Source organism: Molossus molossus, unplaced genomic scaffold (assembly GCF_014108415.1).
Source record: "Molossus molossus isolate mMolMol1 unplaced genomic scaffold, mMolMol1.p scaffold_m16_p_2, whole genome shotgun sequence".
NCBI classification, from domain to species: domain Eukaryota; kingdom Metazoa; phylum Chordata; class Mammalia; order Chiroptera; family Molossidae; genus Molossus; species Molossus molossus.
The window spans coordinates 121842532-121860122 of record NW_023425355.1 but is presented as its reverse complement, the minus strand read 5'-3'; the positions used below and the strand labels follow the sequence as shown (position 1 = coordinate 121860122).

General features: G+C 35.5%; 1 protein-coding gene across 1 annotated transcript in view; it reads right to left on the bottom strand.

The window, feature by feature from the left end:
* The window catches only part of DMD (dystrophin), a 2326146-nt gene that overhangs the window by 1982766 nt on the left and 325789 nt on the right, over positions 1–17591 (bottom strand). Inside the window, exon 2 of the mRNA XM_036270045.1 lies at positions 11340–11401. Coding sequence (XP_036125938.1) covers positions 11340–11401 — 62 coding nt within the window. The remainder of the gene's footprint in view (positions 1–11339; positions 11402–17591) is intronic.

The window sequence follows — 17591 nt, the reverse complement described above, 5'->3', positions numbered from 1 at the left end:
TGATGAGTATATGATATATCAAACAACTCTATAAAAAATGTAAGCCACTTGCATTTTCATTTTAGATCCATATGTCTATCCTTAAGTATAGGCTTCAGACTCAATTTGGCATGAAGGATTAGTGGTTATAGGGTAGCCTATTTACTCTGCCACTGCCTATTGTTTTAAAACTTCACATTTTCCAGCCAGAAGTTAAATATTAACATGATTAAACCAATATTTCATTGTTGGCCTAACCCTCCCCAAGAATAATATAATTATTCAGGAATATTGTGCTCCTCTCACAACCTCAGATCTCTCTTTTCACCAGAAAGACTGAACTTCTTCAATGTTTCCATGTTTCCACATGCAATTCCTATTGCCTTCATCTCTCTTTAGATTGTCTTTGCATGGACAATCTCTGATTAAATGGCCCCTCTTTTCAAAAACTGTCTCCCTCTCCAAAGCAATTAGTCATTCATTCCTCTGTGATCCCACAACACTTCTATTAAAGGTCCTGTTTTATTTTATTTTTTAATTTTTTTTAATCCTCACCTGAGGGTATTCTAAAATTTATCATCAGATAGAGTGAGAGGGAGAGGGAGAGAGGGAGAGAGAGAAACATTGATGTAAGAGGAACACATCAACTGGCCACCCCCCACATGACCCGGTCCTGTTTTACTTTAATTATTTGCTATATAATTGTTTCCTCCTTTAGATGATAATCTCCTAGAGAGGAAAACCATATTGTATTATGCCTTTATCAGTGTATAATGCCTGCCACATAGTTTTCATTCAATAGATACATGTTAAATATTGAAAGGTTAGTTTAACAGCCATATACCTCATGGTCTCAGAATACCAACTATTCTTCCCAAAATGAAAATAAATCACTAAAATCAATTACTTTAATATGTTTTGCTAGAAAGACAGGTAGGGCCCTAAGATAGAATAAATCAAATAACTAATGCATTTGCCTATCAGCTACATATATATATATATCTGTATATATATATATATATATATATATATATATATATATATCTGTATATATATATATAGGCTAACAACAATCATGCTAATTAGTAAATATTTACATGAGTTAGCTAAATGTGCTTGCCACTGAGACTATTCCATATTATGAAGGTATAGCAATCAGTAATTCCAATTTTCTCATAAGATATTTTAGAATGAAGGAGCTTGAAAAGCAAAACATGTGTACCTTCTAAAAGTAGGTAGAATTATTAAGAGCTCAGTAACAGTGGGTTGATCAAGAACAATATATTTTTAAGAAAGATTGCAATATACACAATACATTATTTGTCTTTTATTACGAACTGTGAGGCCTATCACAATCCAATTTTCCTTTCACTAACTGAAATGATACCCTTTGTTACTTGGGTACTTTGCAAAGATTAGATTCAGGAAAACATTCAAGGGAATGGTTCTCAGTGGATTAAACCATTAGCATAATTATCTCACTTGGAAACACAGACAGTCATTCTAGAAGTCATCTTAACTTCTAGTGTAGGTGTTAAGAAGTCCACATGTCAATAAAGTACTATTTTGCATTTCTCATTAAAGTAATTTAAATAAATATTTTAAATCTCTCTTTTTCACCCTCTCACCCTCTCCTCTGATAGCTGTCAGTCTGTTTTCTATGAAAAAGGTGAAGGAATTAAGCAAAAACAAACAAACAAACTCATAGACGCAGACAACCTTATGGTGATTGTCAGAGGGAAAGGAGGGTGGTGTAGGTAGAAGAGGGTAAAGGGGGATAAATGGTGATGGAAGGAGACTGACTTTGGGTGGTGAACACACAATACAATATGCAGATGTATTATAGAATTGTACACCTGAAACCTATAAAATTTCATTAACCAATGTCACCCCAATAAATTCAATAAAAATCTCACATAATAATTCTTATGATTAGTGGAAATAAAAATATTAATAAATAAAACAGTAATGTACATGATTATATTGGAAACTAGAGTACTTCATTCACCAAAAACCTAGCAGCATGTACAAGGATTAACATTTAATGTTTGGGAAATCATTCAGAATGAATTGATTAAAAATCATTCTCAACAATGGTTGAGTTTTGGGGTTACTAACCATTCAAAGGTAGGTTAAAGTCTCTATTGGTATTGTAAGCATTAAATACTTTCTATTCTTAAGTTTTTAATGTCTTCAAACCCCCCCTCTCCACTTCTCATAAAACATCAATTTTGTGACAAATGTCCCAAGAAAAATGCAGCGTTTTGTTTGTTTCTTCCCTCCCCCCCATTTGAGGACATCTTTCCATTTTTGTTCAGATAGAATGGGAGGGAGAAAGAGGACGAGAGAGAGAGAGACATCGATGTGAAAGGGACACATCGAGTGGCTGCCTCCCGCACGACCAACCAGGGCCGGGGACAAACTACAACTGAGGTATGTGCCCTTGACCAGAATCGAACCCGTGACTCTTTGGTCCGCAGGTCAATGCTCTAACCACTGAGCCAAACCAGCCAGGGCAAAGAGCAGCATTTTGTAGGGGGAACAGTCAAGTCACAAAAGTGACAGATATGGAAATAGCACGGGTTTTATTTATTTTTTAATTTTATTTATTTATTTATTTATTCTTTTTTTTTGTTACAGATATTTCTCTTTTTTTACCCCATTGACACCCTCCTCCCCATTCCCCCACCCTGTCCCCGGCTTTGTTGTCCATGTCCATTGGTTATGTATACATGCATATAAGTTCTGTGGTTTATCTCTTCCCACCCCCACCACCCCCTCTTCTGAGGGTTGTCAGTCTGCACCCTACTTCCATGTTTCTGGGACTACCCCATTCCTCAGACTGTTATGTTCATTATATTCCACAAATAAGTGAGATCATATGATACTTCTCTTTCTCTGTTTGGCTTGTTTCACTTAGGATAATACTTTCCAGGTCCCTCCGTGTCGTCTCAAAAGATAAGAGATCTATCTTTCTTACAGCTGCATAGTACTCCATTGTGTATATGTACCACAGCTTTTTTATCCATTTGTCTACTGATGGACACTTGGGCTGTTTCCAGATCTTAGCTATTGTAAATAGAATAGCACAGGTTTTAGAGTTAAGTTTGCTGGGTTCCAGCTTCCTCTCTTCCATTTACCTTGATCAAGTGACCTAAGCTCTCATTTAGCTCATCTTGCATACTTACCTCATGAGGTCATTGGAGCAACTTATCATAAAAACATAACTCTCAACAGTATTATTAATATGAGGATATACAGGAAAAAACGTTCCTAGTCTTTGCTATTTCTGAAATGAGAATTTTTATAGTTTGCTATAGCAATATTCATCTCTCTACAATAGTATCAAATGATTCAAGTGTTACCAAAGCTTTATATGAGCTCCTCATTGAGATCCAGAGATGTGGCTCACGGCCTCTCATCCTCTCTAGTGATCTTAATTCTTCCTGATACCAAACAGAGTGAGAAACAGGATGCCAGAGGCACAGAGTGGTCTGTTTATATCTCTGGTGAACCTTCCATGATACAACACCCTGCTCAATTACTTCTCTTAAATTAGGCCCTTTGTATAGTAGTAATACAGGGCAAAAGTAGGTTTACAGTTGTGAGCACATGAAACAAAGTTTGTTCTTGCATTATCATTATTATAATTTTTCAGATAGAGTGGGAGGAGGGGAGAGAGAGAGAGAGAGACAAACATCGATGTGAGAGGGACACATCGATTGGTTGCCTCCTACATTAGCCCGACCAGCGTTGGGGATGAGCCACAACCAAGGTACATGCCCTTGGCCAGAATCGAACCCGTGATTCTTTGGCCCATGGCCGACGCTCTAATCGCTGAGACAAACCAGCCAGGGCTCTTCATTAATATTAATTAATTAATTATTGTATCATTTATTTGTATTATTGTAAACCTACTTTTGCCCGCTCCTGAATATAAATATTAGCTATATAAAATTTTAAAAAAAGGTTTTTTCTTCATTGATTTTAGAGAGAGAGGAAGGAAGAGGGAGAGAGAAAGAAACACATCGATGAGAGAACATCGATTGGCCACCTCCTGAGTACCCCCCACTGGGGATAAGGCCCCTAACCTGGGCATGTGCCCTGACTAGGAATTGAACCAACGACCCTCTTGGTATGCGGGTCGACACTCAACCACTGAGCCACACCTACTGGGCATATAAATTTAGAATTGACAGAGGTAAGGCACATACATATTGTTACCTCTTTCACTGAAACAATGTTTCACCCCTATGTCCCAGTATCTTCTTTTTATGTAATGAAACCAGTCAATTAAGTTTAAACATAACATGCTTACTTAGTGTGTGTGCATGTGTGTTTCTGGGTTTGTGTGTGTATACTGACAACAGAGATTGGCATAGAGAGTATAGCATGATAATATAACAGTAAATGTTCTATTCTCCATGTTCCATCCAAAGAAAGTTGCCAAAACCAAGTTCAAGAAAGACATGAGCAGGCATCAAAGGAAAGTAGCATAATATATAATTCCTTCAATTCAGAAAATACATTACACTATATAAAAAATGGCAATATTTGCCCGGCCAGTGTGGCTCATTTGTTGATCATTGACCCATGCACCAGGATATTGCTAGTTCGATTCCCATTGAGGGCACACGCCCAGGTTGTGGGTCCGATCCCCAGTGAGGGGCATGCAGGAGGCAGCCAGTCGATATTCTCTCTCATTGATGTTTCCATTTCTCTCTCCCTCTCCCTTCCTTTCTCTCTAAAACAGCAGTTCTCAACCTGTGGGTCCTGACCCCTTTGGGGGTTGAATGACCCTTTTACAGGGGTTGCCAAAGACCATTGGAAAACACGTATTTCCATTGGTTTTAGGAACCGGAACCGAGACACTGCTCCTCCATCCATCTCCAGGCGGGTCCGCCCACATGCATACGCCCACATGCAGATATGCCCACATGTAGATACGCCCACATACAACATGAGGAACTGTATTAAAGGTTCGCAGCATTAGTAAGGTTGAGAACCACTGCTCTAAAATCAATAAAGAAAAAAAAAATTTTTTAAGGCAATATTTTATGTTTATGTTTTACTATTTATAGAGCTCTTTTAATATACGTTTTCTCACAAAGTAGACATGGACATATAAGGAAAAAAGACTCAAAAAATTTGAATTTATGTTTACCTTTCTTTCCAAAATGACTTCAAGTGTGATATAATGATTTTCCCTAAGGCTCCATGGTACAGAGCTCTGTAAAGAAGCCTGATTTACTGGCTCACAATTTTAATGTTAATTTTCCTTATATCATGCTCATCATGCTGGCAAGAAGGTAAATTATAATGAATTCTTGGGAAAGGTGTGTGAAAGGGTTAGTAATGTTTTAAAGGGTAAAGGTAAAAGTTTGCAAAAGGCAGAAACTGTGGAAATTGTGTTGCTTACATGACCTTTGCTCAACCTTTTGTTGAGTACAGATAAGGATTATCTGGATTATCCGTAAGGCAATGGATCACCCGGCAGATGCCAGACGAGATAGCCGACCAGCCCTACTGCAAGGTGGACAATGGGCCAGATAAAGTACATCAGCAGGAACTGAAGCTAAAATTAGGGTATATAACTGACACCCCAACCCTAATTCGCTGCTGAACTCTTCTCATCTCAGTCCGCCTGCACCCAGGCGCATGCAATAAAGCCATTTTGCTCTATATCCGCCTTGCATTGTGGATGTGATCTCCCGCCAGCTCAGAACTTTTAGTATGTTATATCAGTTAACTCTATCTCATGTTATTATTATCCTGAGTTAGTCCTGGCTTTTTATGTATGGGCATATACGTCATGGTAATAAAGACACAGATTTATTATCATATCATGTTAATTTTGGAGGAGATAGAGGCAGATTATGCACTCAGGGATGGGACCTTGGGGAGGGAAGGCTGAGACACATGGGAAGTTTGAGATGACCTGGAGCTCAGCACACAGGCAGAACCCAGTACACAGTGCATCTGGAGGTTTATTTGGACTACAGATCTCAAAACTAAAACCAGCATGGCAAATTCTGCCCCCAAGGTCAGAAACTCCCAGGTTGCATTTATAGAAAGGCAAATTAGAAGGTCCTGGAAGGAGCACAGGTCAATTACATAACCAAAAAAAAAACCACAAACAAACAAACCCAGAAAGGCTGGTTTCAGGCAAGAAGGGAACAGAGAGTGTATATACTTCCTTTTTCTGAGATCCTGATGGGTTTGCAAATACATTTTATTTACTGTTAAAGAACATAGTGCTGGCGAGTCTGACCTGTTCCAATTAATATACAGTACCTACTGGTTTCTGGGAACAAGGCAACAGGATTGCTGAATGAGTTCTGCTGCGAAACTATAGTGTTTGTATTGCAGAAAGCCAGGTTATTTAAGAAGGATTGTAGGAAACCAAAATTGGATTTCGAAGAGAAACCAAAAGCAAGTGTAGGGTTGCTCCAAGGGCGTTTCCCCTCCTCCTCAATAATAGTCTGGGAGAAGTTGAAATTATCATGAAAAGGGAAGCCACTAAGGCCCCTATAGATACCTGGGGCTGAACCCAGTCAGACAGGAAACAGAAGCTTTAACATGTATGGATGTTGCTCAGGCAGAATTCCTTGAAAGGATCAATCAGAGGCTAGCAAGGCATATTTCTACCTCTAGACAAAGGAACCTCACCAGCAACCCACTTGGGTCCCCTCCTGGCTGCAGGGAGTCTGTCTATGTTTCAAATAAAACTTTCCCTTGCTCCTTTGTCCGTGAACTCATTCTTCGATTTGATTTTTCGAGACAACGAACCCGGACACCGCCGCTTAGTTTCAATGGGCTCTTGTGAAATTCATAGAACCAATAACACATTTCTACTTCATCTAAGTCAAATATAAAGTATACTGCTTTTGGAAGAATCACACAAAAAAAGTATATAGAGAGGATAGAAATAAAGATCATTACTAAATTTAGTATAAGATCATAACAACCATATAATTCATTGGGGGATAGTTTAATCTTTCAGTTGATCTAGTAGTCATGTAAATATTTGTCCCCACAGATGGCTTTTTCTCTAACACAAACATCAAGCAAATTTTATGACAAAATTATTTTTGGTCACGATTTCAAAAGTGTACTTGCCTTAAATAAGCTTATGTGCATGAACCTATGTGAATGAACAAGATCCTTATTACGTGAATTATATTTGTGGTACAGTTTTTGCAAATTATAAAATATTTACAAATTGTATAAATAGAGGATGTACCTTGAATTAATCTTTCCTAGCAATGGCTTTGTGTTTATGGGGAGATAAATAATGTTTGCTTATCTTTAGCGAATAGATGCAATAAATTTCATTCTAGTAGAAATGTTTAGAATTGAAGGTTAATAGAAGAGTTATTTTGAAAAAGATATAGGGCCCATTTTAAAATGGTACTGGCAAAGTGAAAAATCTGTTGGATTTACTAGAAAGGTACATTTGGCTTCGAATAACACAAAATGATAAGCCTATATTTAATCATTGTTTCCCCTTAAAATAGCCCTTATTTAGCTTTACAACATAATAAGGAACTACTTTGCTATCTCTGTACTTTATAAATATTACATAAATATATGTGTGGATGCCTCACTGATAAACATTTTAACTCATCAGATTCATTTTTATTGCAGTGTGTGTCTTTGTCCAATTTATCACACAGATGATCATTTTTCATTGCTTTTTCTCTCAACACATTCTTTTCCATTCAGAATTTTTCCTTTTTTTTTTATCCTCACCCAAGAACATTTTTTTTTTTTTTGCATTTATCTTCAGATTGAATGGGAGGGAGAGAGGGAGGAAGAGAGAGAGAGAAAAATCAATGTGAGAGAGACACATCGACTGGCTGCCACCCACACGACCCCAACCGGGGCGGGGGAGGAACCGCAACCGAGGTGCGTGCCTTAGGTGGAACCAAACCCGGGACTCTCTGGTCTGCGGGCCGATGTTTTAACCACTGAGCCAAATCAGCCAGGACTTTTCCTTTTTTCTTAAACTTAAAACTTAGCCCTGGCTGGTTTGGCATAGTGGTAGAGCATCACGTCACACACCAAAGAGTTGTGGGTCGATTCCGGTCAAGGGCACGTACCTCGATTGTGGTTCATGTTCAGCCTTGGTCAGGGTCATGCGGGAGGCAACCAGTCCATGTATCTCTCACATAGATGTTTCTCTTCCCCCTCCTCCTCCCTCCCTCTCCCTCCCACTCTATCTGAAGACAAATAAAAAAATTTTCTCAGGTGAGGATTAAAAAAAACAAACAAAAAAACTCTAAAACAAAAACTTAAAACTTAGCATATATTTAATTATCTGTACAACTGACCAGAATGCACTTACTATATTTATTTAGTATACTAGTAATTATCATTGTGGTTACAAAGAAAATACATTCCTGCCTTCAATGGGTTCCCATTTGCTCAGTCTGAGGGTCTTGCTCTCCGAAGTGCCATTTAAAAAAAATTTTTTTCTTTATTGATTTTACAGGGAGAAGGAGAGAGAGCTAGAAACATCGATGAGAGAGAACATTGATTGGCCACCTCCTGCATGCCCCCCATTGGGGATCGGGCCCACAACCTGGGCACATGTCCTGACCAGAAATCCAACCTGCAACCTCTTGGTGCATGGGTCGATGTTCAACCACTGAGCTACACTGGCTGGGCATTCCTCTGTCTTTATAAACACTTATTTATATTCCTGATACCTAGGATAAAAAAGTTTCAAATGTGAAACTTTTATATTTGAAAGAATGGGGACTCTCCTGATCTAATTTTAATTGGTTTAGGGAGAACATTTATAAAATAAATGAAATAAGTTGGAATTGAATTTGATGGGGGGGGGGTAATACTTGGGAACAAAAGAGTCAGTGCACTCAGGCGTGTGATTATTCCACAGTTTTTAAAATATAGGTACTTATAAGCGTTGGGAAAAACTACTCTAAGGCAGTAACCACAATGTATTCATGGAAGATAAGATATCAAACAAGGGTTTATATTAGCACATGAGTTATGGTAAATGAAACTTAAAAATGTCAATGTATAGAGAGGGATGATCTATTTAGATTTCTGTAATAAGAATTCACACTGTGTTTGTCTTTGTCATGGTTACATACCTTATTAAAATAACTCATTTGTTTAAGTCAAACACTCAGAGTATTTTGCTACATTTATTATTTCAAAAATCTCTTTATAGTGCTGATTTGTCTATACATTTTGAAAGCTTATATCCATTGCCTATTTCAGAATTCCAAATATAAGAAAAATTTAATGAGGATAGCATATGGAGAAATTAAACCATACACATCTATCTGGTAAATATTTTGAGAGTTATGAATTCCTATCTTAAATATTTCTGAGTTTATTTTTCATTTACTCTTATTTATATTGTTATAATTTATTCTTTTTTATTATTTGCACCCCGCTTAGTTAAAACTTGGTATTTTAAAAATATATGTTCCTTCTTATGTTTATTGTTTAAAGCTGTGTAATAGCAATGTATTAATTATTAATTCAGTAAGTAAATACAAATAGAATTTGATTAGTTCAAATTTAGTAACTTGACTTTGTGCCAAAATACTAAAGGGAACCTGGAAAAATTCTGCTATCAAATACCACAAAGAATAGATGATACTCTAAAATCTTTTGTAACAATCAAGAGAGCACTATTTAGATCGTATCTCCCAGTGGATTGTTTCGGATCCATTACAAGACTTTTACAAAATGATACAGACCCATGCGTAATTCATATATAATAAGAGTGTCAGGCATTGCGCTAGGAATTTTTACATATAGTGACTCTTAATCCTCACAATAACATGCAAAATAACCACTTAAAGCCTTGAATATAGGGACTGTACTTTATTAGCTTTCTATTCCCATTATCTGCATTTGATTTATTAGGTAGGAACTCAATATGCATGTATACACACATACATGACGAAAAGATGAAGCAGCTGACTTACAAAGCATTTGGTTTGTCCAAATCCAGAATTATTAAATTTAAATCCAAGTCTTTCTAACCTTGAAATCCACAAAAACCTCCTTATGTTGCACTCTTAATGCCAATTTTCGAGAATATTTTACTCTGTGTTCACACATAATTATCTAAAATCATGCTATTGATCTACTGTGAGTTCCAATTATAAAATAAATGAATATTATTAATAGTATGGATTGATACCTACAGAAAAAGAGGATAAACTTATCATCTTAAATTAGCTGACACATGCTCTAGCAAGGGTGGGGAATCTTTTAGAAAAAAAATTTTTTTTTCTTTATTGATGTCAGAGAGAGAGGAAGAGAGAGATAGAAACATCGATGAGAGAGAACATCCATTAGCTGCCTCCTGCCTGCCTCCCACTGGAGATCGGGCCTACAACCTGGGCATGTGCCCTGACTGGGAATCGAACTGGCGACCTCTTGGTGCATGGGTCAGTGCTCAATCACTGAGCCACACCAGCCGGGCTAGGGTGGGGAATCTTTTTTCTGCCAAGGGCCATTTGGATATTTATAACATCATTCTGGGGCCATACAAAATTATCAATTTAAAAATTAGCCTGCTATATTTATTTGGTCAGGCTAATATGGTGAGGTGTGTGATGTTATCTGGTATTGATTTTGCAGGTCTTATAAGGCCCACAGGTTGGATGTTCCCCACCCCTGCAAGAGATAGAACTAAATAAAGTCAAGGCAGTTATATAAGTTTTTCTTGAACTTGGTAAAGACCAAGAAAGACCAAAAAAATGATAATTTCAGAACAGTAACAATTCCTCGTATCTTCTAATCTGTGATATCTACTAGCTACTCAATGGGAAGATTGCTGTTATAATCCTTTAATGACTGATATCATTAAAGAAACATTATCAAGAACAACCAAAGAAAGACACATTTTGTCAAATTAAAAAATTTCTCTTTACCATATATTCTGCTGCTTCTTCCTTAATTAAAAAGTGAATGTGCCCTAGCCAGTTTGGCTCAGCGGTTAGAGTGTTGGCCTGAGGACCAAAGAGTTCTAGGTTCGATTCTGGCCAAAGGTTATGTACCTCAGTTGTGGTTTGTCTCTGGCCTGAGTTGTGGTCATGTGGGAGGCAACCAATCAATGTGTCTCTCTCACATCAATGTTTCTCTCTCTCTCTTCCTCCCTTCCACTCTATCTGAAGATAAAAATGGAAAAATGTCCTCGGGTGAGGATTAAGAAAAAAGTGAACCTAATACGCCAAGATTTGCACAGCTAAAATAAAATGACATGATAGAAAAACAATATGGACATTTAAATGACACAGGTAGGTAGTTCATTTAGAAGATTCAGCAACTTATATTACATCATAAAAAGAGAAGTAACAAAATATCCTTACTTTAGAAAATTGTGCATTTATCCATTTTGTGAATGTTTTCTTTTGAACATCTTCTCTTTCATCTACAATAAAAAATAAAAAAAAAGATTAAGCATTCAGAAGCAATTTGGAATATCATTCATGTTTTATAATAAAAATTATTTCACATTAGTGTTATTTTATATATATTATTAAATTCACTGATAAATAAAACTAAACATGAGCTATGTTGGTATTGGATATCAAAACTAACATGAAATCTGAAAAATAACTCATATGATCAAGTCCATACTCATTCAAAGATTATATAAAGGCATTACAGAAAAATAGTCTCAATCTAAATCAACAAAATATTATTTATTTCCCTATGATGAGTAGGTATTCTGGTATAATAATAATAATAATAAAAACCTGTTATCTGTCATTTCTTCTGCAAAACTATTCCTGAGACTTTCCTCTTAATCCTCACCCCCAATTCATGGAGAGATGATTTTTCCCTCCTTTCCCACCTGCATACTCTAACATGGACCCTAGCATAGCCTCCCTCCCATTATAGGAGAAGTTTCCTGACCATCAGCAGCATGGCTTAGTTATCTTTGCATCCTTGAACTTAACACATCATCTGGACAAATGAACAGCTCAGCAAATATTTGATCAAACATTTTGTGAATTCTTGAAAGAAGGGGAACCTTACAACTCCAAGAAATGTAGTACCTTTATTCATCTAAAAGTCAGAAAATTTCAGATTAAAATGCAAATGATACTCAACATGGATTAGTTATACATACTCAAGGGAAAAATCCCCAAGGACTTCTTATACTAAGAGATTAGAGGAGAAAATTATTAAGAAACAACTTTACAGAATCCATACTTCTAAAAATGATCTTCTTTTTTCCTAAGCTGGAAATTAGTATTGAGTCAAATGGACAGAAAAATCATTAATCTTGATTTATTAAAATGCTTTTTTGAAGCCAAAGCTTATCTATGAATTACTGTAAATGTAATCATATTAGTCAGTGTTCAATAAATGAGGGCATCTGAGAAAGATTTAAAATGGAGAGATTTCACATTTTATTTACTTGGGTCAAAAGAAACCTTATTGAAATGCCCTGACAAAATAACCTTATTTACTCTCATTATTTTTCAGTAGTAAATCTCCATTACTTCTTCTAAAAACAGATTACATAAAGAATCACTTTTCCATGACAAATGCATTCATGCACTAAGACTATCTGTTTATCTTTAAAGCACATTATTAACCCATAAGTAGTTACGCTTAAGCAATATGAGATAACAGTGGATAAATGAACCTAAAACTGTTTTCATAGATGAGAAAATTTTATTTAGCATCACAAAATATTTTCTTCTGATTTAATAGTGTTACTCCCACAAGCTGCTATGCATGTGGTAAAATATCAGTATTATCCATACAATATAGAATAAATCATAGCTACAATATAGAAGTCTTTCCTTTGTTGACAAGTGTGAATACATAAAAATGGATAATAACTGTTATCAAGCCTAAGAAAAATGAACAGAACATTTCAGATGGTCAAATGTACCCATTTCCACTGACTTGCTGTAGAAAGACTGGTCTGTACATCTATTTCTCAATAGTGTGTGTGTGTGTGTGGTGTGTACACATATATGTAATTATATAGAATTGTGCTACTGATTATGAGTTGGGTTTCATTTGCAAAATAAATGAATGCTAATGACCTTCTTTGCAATTCCACTTATTTTTTCCTACATGTATATGCATATCCTATCTGTCAGACATGGGAGAGGGAGAGTAAATGAGTCATTTAAAAGCATTCATTTAGAGGTTTTTAAAACATATCTAACCATCTTCACCAAAAACTGAGTAGGAGGACATTTGAAGAGATTTGTTCCAGATGCTTTTAAGTGAAAAGTGGATAGTAAAGCAATATTTTTATTGTTTTCAATTATATGTACAAAAAGCAATGTTAGATAGGCCTTGAAGGCAGAAGAACCTTGACATTATGTGCAAAATATTCTGTATCTATGTGTAAATAGCACTAAATTAGAACTTTATCATATAAACATCTTCACTAGATGTCCTCTCTTACCTCTTCTGCTTTTAATACAAGAAAAGTACACTTTGAAAAAAATAAATTACTTGCTAATGTTTTATTTTGGTATAGAAACATTTATTCTCTTTAACATGATAAATATTTATGTAACTGTAATTTTATTATTGTAAAATTTAATAGTGCCTTATTGTTCACAAAGCTGTTTGACATATGTAATCTCAATCCATATGTAATTTACCATTTTATAGATGAAAAGAATACAAGCTCAGAGGAATAAAGCTATAAAGTGACAGAGATGACCTGATAATAGATTATTTGAAAATCCCATGGCATTTCACATTGACCAGTTTATATTGTAATTGCATAGATAACATGGAGTGCTACAAGATAATCAGAGTCACAAAAACTGAACAGATTAACACATACACAAAAAAACAAACACAAATTTAGAATCTTTATTTTGAACAACCCAGGGGGTTCCATGTATGTTGTACAAGGCACAACCTGCATGGATTTATCCAGAATTAAAAATTGTCCTTCCTTATGATGCTGGATGGTTCGTTTGTTAATATGTTCAACAATAATGCTTATATATTTACTAATTAATATTTAGTATTCAATTTTTGTCATATATTAACATTATGGAAATATGTAACATTCAACAATCACCCAAGTTTTGTTTACATATTACAATCCCCATAAACATGTACTTTACATAGTCACAGTAATATTCTGCCCTTTTCCATTTATTTTATCATAAATATGATACCATTTTGTTTTTGTTTCCTACTAGAGATTCCACCATAATGAACATCTTCATGCATTCTCTTTCAGCTTCTGGTACATAATTGCTTTAGGATAAATTATTGGGTGAATGCTATTGGAACTTTTATGGCTTTTACTAAATATGGTCATATTGCTTTTCCAATGGTAATACCAATTTTTAGTGGTACCAGAAAGAATGAGGTTATGCCGCTGATGGCGTTTGTTGCTTTTGTTTTTAAAGTGGTTGTTGCTTTATTAGATATAAGAAAATAGTTGACGCTATTTAAATTTGAATCCAATTACTAATGAAGTAGACCATACTTGATCATTTATTTTTCATGTTTCTACTTTTACCAAAATACTTATTGTAGCCTCTTCTCATGTATCTATTAAGTACTTCATATTTTAAAATTAATTAAGATGAGATAATAAATTAGTAGTTTTTAAGAATTTCAAGCTGTGGAGTCCATTTGATTATCTGATAAAATAGTGATCCTTCTTTATAGAAAAAAAAATGCCTATACAGACATATTTACATACAGTTTCATGGGGTTCACTGACCTTCCTACAGAAGATTCCTATTACCATAAAATCTAATGTAAGAATCACTAATGTAAATTAAGTTATTATCCTTGGTCAATGAACAATTATATGTTCCCGAGTGGTCATATTCTTTTTAATTTTCACTTTATTTTTGTTCTAAAATGTTTATACTTTTATATGTTTGAATCTATTGATTTCCATTGTTATTTTTCATACTACTTAAAAGTGATTATTTTAAGCATGATCAGTTATATATCCATAGTTAATCTAAACTTGATATATAAACATACATATACAAATTGTTATAGAGTTTATAAACTATTTCAATCTGTTTAAAATATGTTATTATAGACACAAAGTCTATAGTAAGAGACATTAATGTGAAATCAACAACAAAGAGAATGAGAAAAGAATAAACTAAAATCGGTTTTACTAGGAAGTGATTATCTATATACTCCTGTTTAGTCATTTCAAGTAGCACATGTTCTATTTCATTTTCTCTAGGGCTTGTTTATAACTGATTTTCTTGTTTATAATCAGTTTATAACTGATCTCTTTTACTAATAAAAATATGCCTGGGTATATTAATGTGAGAGGCAAGGAAGAAAGTCTCTTTTAGAAAAATTTACTTGAAAACTGTGCCTTGGAGATACCAAGGATTAAAGAACTACTATTTCATAAACTGCAAAAAGTGACCAATATTTTATTTTATTCTCTCTACGGGAAAAACCCATATAAAATTAGTTTTCTACAATGACATAAAAATTGTATCTTATCTCAGAATTAATTAACCTTTCCTAATAAAGCCTTTTTATTCAATAAATCTGGTCCTTCATATTTACTAAGATTAGTGTAAAGACCTTTGGCCCTGTTGTTGACTTTTATGTTTCTGAGACTCTCAGATCCCAATAAATGTGGGAAAATTGTGACATTTTTGATTCACCACAGTGAATTGCTACACAAAATTGACATTGGGCAAACAGAGAACATTAAATGAGGGGAATTGGCTTCCAGTTTTAGTGCAGAACTTATTAGAATTGCGGCCTTAAAATCACCAGGCCTCACCTGTGAAATCACCTTTACCTGTGAAATGAGGGTATTAACTACGTTTTAACTCATGAAGCTGTTATTAAGATATAGTGAAATCGTCCAGTTGGTTTGGCTCAGTGGTTGAGCATCGACCCATGCACCAAGAGGTTGCTGGTTTGATTCCCGGTCAGGGCACATGCCCAGGTTGTGGGCCCGATCCCCAATGGGGAGCATGCAGGAGGCGGCCAGTCAATGTTCTCTCTCATCAGTGTTTCTATCTCTTTCTCCCTCTTCCTTCCTCTCTCTATAAAATCAATAAAGAAAAAAAAATTTAAATACTATTTCCTTGAGTCCTGGTTAATATGTTAATTGAAGATCCTCATCACTTAAGTGATCCAGAAAATATAAATTTAGGAATAGATGTAAATAACTTAAAAATTTTTTTTTTCTTTATTGATGTCAGAAGGAGTGAGGAAGGAAGACAGAGAGAGAGATAGAAACATTGATGAGAGAGAACATTGATGGGCCGCCTCCTGCGTGCCCCCCACTGGGGATTTGGCCCACAACCTGGGCATGTGCCCTGACAGAGAATCAATCCAGCAATCTCTTGGTGCATGGGTGGACGCTCAACCATGGAGCGACACCAACCAGGCAGAAATAAACATAAATATTAAAGTTGATAACAGTTTAGAAATACACATAGTAAAGAAACATAAAAGGATATGAGTTTATTTCCCATAAAGAGAAGACTATTAATATGGAAGAGCTATTAGAGGCAGTTTATTTTCAGTTTCCACCAAAAATGAGAAGAAAGGAAATGAGCAATATGGAAGATTAATGGTAAACATTAGGTAAGGTGATGCGAGACTCCGAAACATTCAAAGAAAGGCCCCAAACTCGGGACTTATTTAAAAAATGGATTTACCATGTTATTAATACTCCTAAATGGCAATGCAAAGTAGACGAGAGGAGAAAGGAAAATGACATGAAAAATGCCTTCCATTAAATCTGAGTAATAGCTTTTGATCACAGGATTATAGAATGCTAGGGCCGAAGGTGACATTTGTGGTCATTTTACAATAAGGAGGTCTAATATAATTAAATTACTAGACAAAGAAGAGAGAAACAGTGGTGGCAAAGAGGTTTCCTTATTTCCCACTCACTCTGCAATCAATGTAATGCAGTTTTCACTGCTCATCATCCTACAAAACTTTTTCTTAATAGCATCACCTGGATCCTTTCTCATTTCCAAGAAAGTGTCTGGATTATAACTACATGCCCAGCCCTTAGCATAGAATGTGTTACAGAGCAGTGTTCAATTCAGGTGTTTTAAGTTAATGAAGACCAAATTTCCATTTCAGATCTCTTCTCATTTTTCTTCTCTGCAGACATGAATTCTATTAACCGGTGGTAGACAGAATAATGGTTCTCCAAAGATGTTCATGTCCTAATCCCCTGAATCTGTGAATATATTTTGTTAAAACTTATTCATTCTGCCCGGCTCGTGTGTCTCAGTGGTTGACCGTCGACCCATGTACCAAGAAGTCACTGGCTCGATTCCCAGTCAGGGCACATGCCCAGGATTTGGGCTTGACCCCTTGTGGAAGTGTGCAGGAGGCAGCCAATCCATGTTTCTTTCTCATGGATGTTTCTCTCTCTCTCTTCCTCTCCCTTCTGCTCTCTCTAAAAATCTATGAAATCATATTTTTAAAAACCTTATTTGTTCTAAAATAGTTACATTTAAATTGTTTTACAACTCTTTGTTATGGCAAAGAGAATTAAGTTTGCAGATAGAATTAGATTTGCTAATCAGTTAATTTTTGATAGGGAGATTATCCTGAGTTATTCCAGGTGGCCCAGTGTAATCAAAAGGGTTCTTAAA